We start from the raw sequence: 567 nt of genomic DNA on the forward strand, positions 1-567 counted from the left end.
AATAACTTTCCTAAATGATATCTTATAAATCTGGTTCATTATAGTCAGGTTTAGAGGTGCACACAGGAATTAATGTGTAAAAATGGATAAAATTGTCATTTAATACTTTTGGGGTAAACTTTTGGAAGCTTGATGTAGTTGTTTGAAAACTGAAGGCTCTCAGTTATACAGTAAAGATCTATATCCAGAATTCTTATTATTAAAAAAAGATTATTTATCTTATGATACCCAATTTTTATTTACCCATTCAGTTTCCAAACTACTCCCATCTTTCCAAAAGTCCTTTGTGTCCAGGCTTTAAGTACATAGTTTTTTAAAGATATTTCACATATTTTTTATAATTTTTTTGTTTACTTTTGTTTTTCCAGTGAAGATATTGAATTGTTTTTCTTGTTTTTCAGTACTACTGTGGTTTGTGCAAGTTGTTTGATGATGAAGATAGACAGCAGTACCACTGTGATGGGTGTGGCCTTTGCCGTGTTGGAGGCCGCGATAAATTTTTCCATTGTGACACGTGTGAGATGTGTCTCCCTATCAGCATTGTTGACACTCATAAGGTGAGTACGC

The 567-nt window shown here is 33.0% G+C and overlaps 1 protein-coding gene across 1 annotated transcript in view; it reads left to right on the plus strand.

Moving 5' to 3' along the window:
• Positions 1-401: 401 nt before the first annotated feature.
• The window catches only part of LOC119585800 (RING finger and CHY zinc finger domain-containing protein 1-like), a gene marked incomplete at its 5' end in the record, with an annotated part of 2,689 nt that continues 2,523 nt past the window's right edge, over positions 402-567 (plus strand). Inside the window, 1 exon segment of the mRNA XM_037934522.1 lies at positions 402-557. Coding sequence (XP_037790450.1) covers positions 402-557 — 156 coding nt within the window.

Source organism: Penaeus monodon, chromosome 20 (genome assembly GCF_015228065.2).
Source record: "Penaeus monodon isolate SGIC_2016 chromosome 20, NSTDA_Pmon_1, whole genome shotgun sequence".
Lineage (NCBI taxonomy): Eukaryota > Metazoa > Arthropoda > Malacostraca > Decapoda > Penaeidae > Penaeus > Penaeus monodon.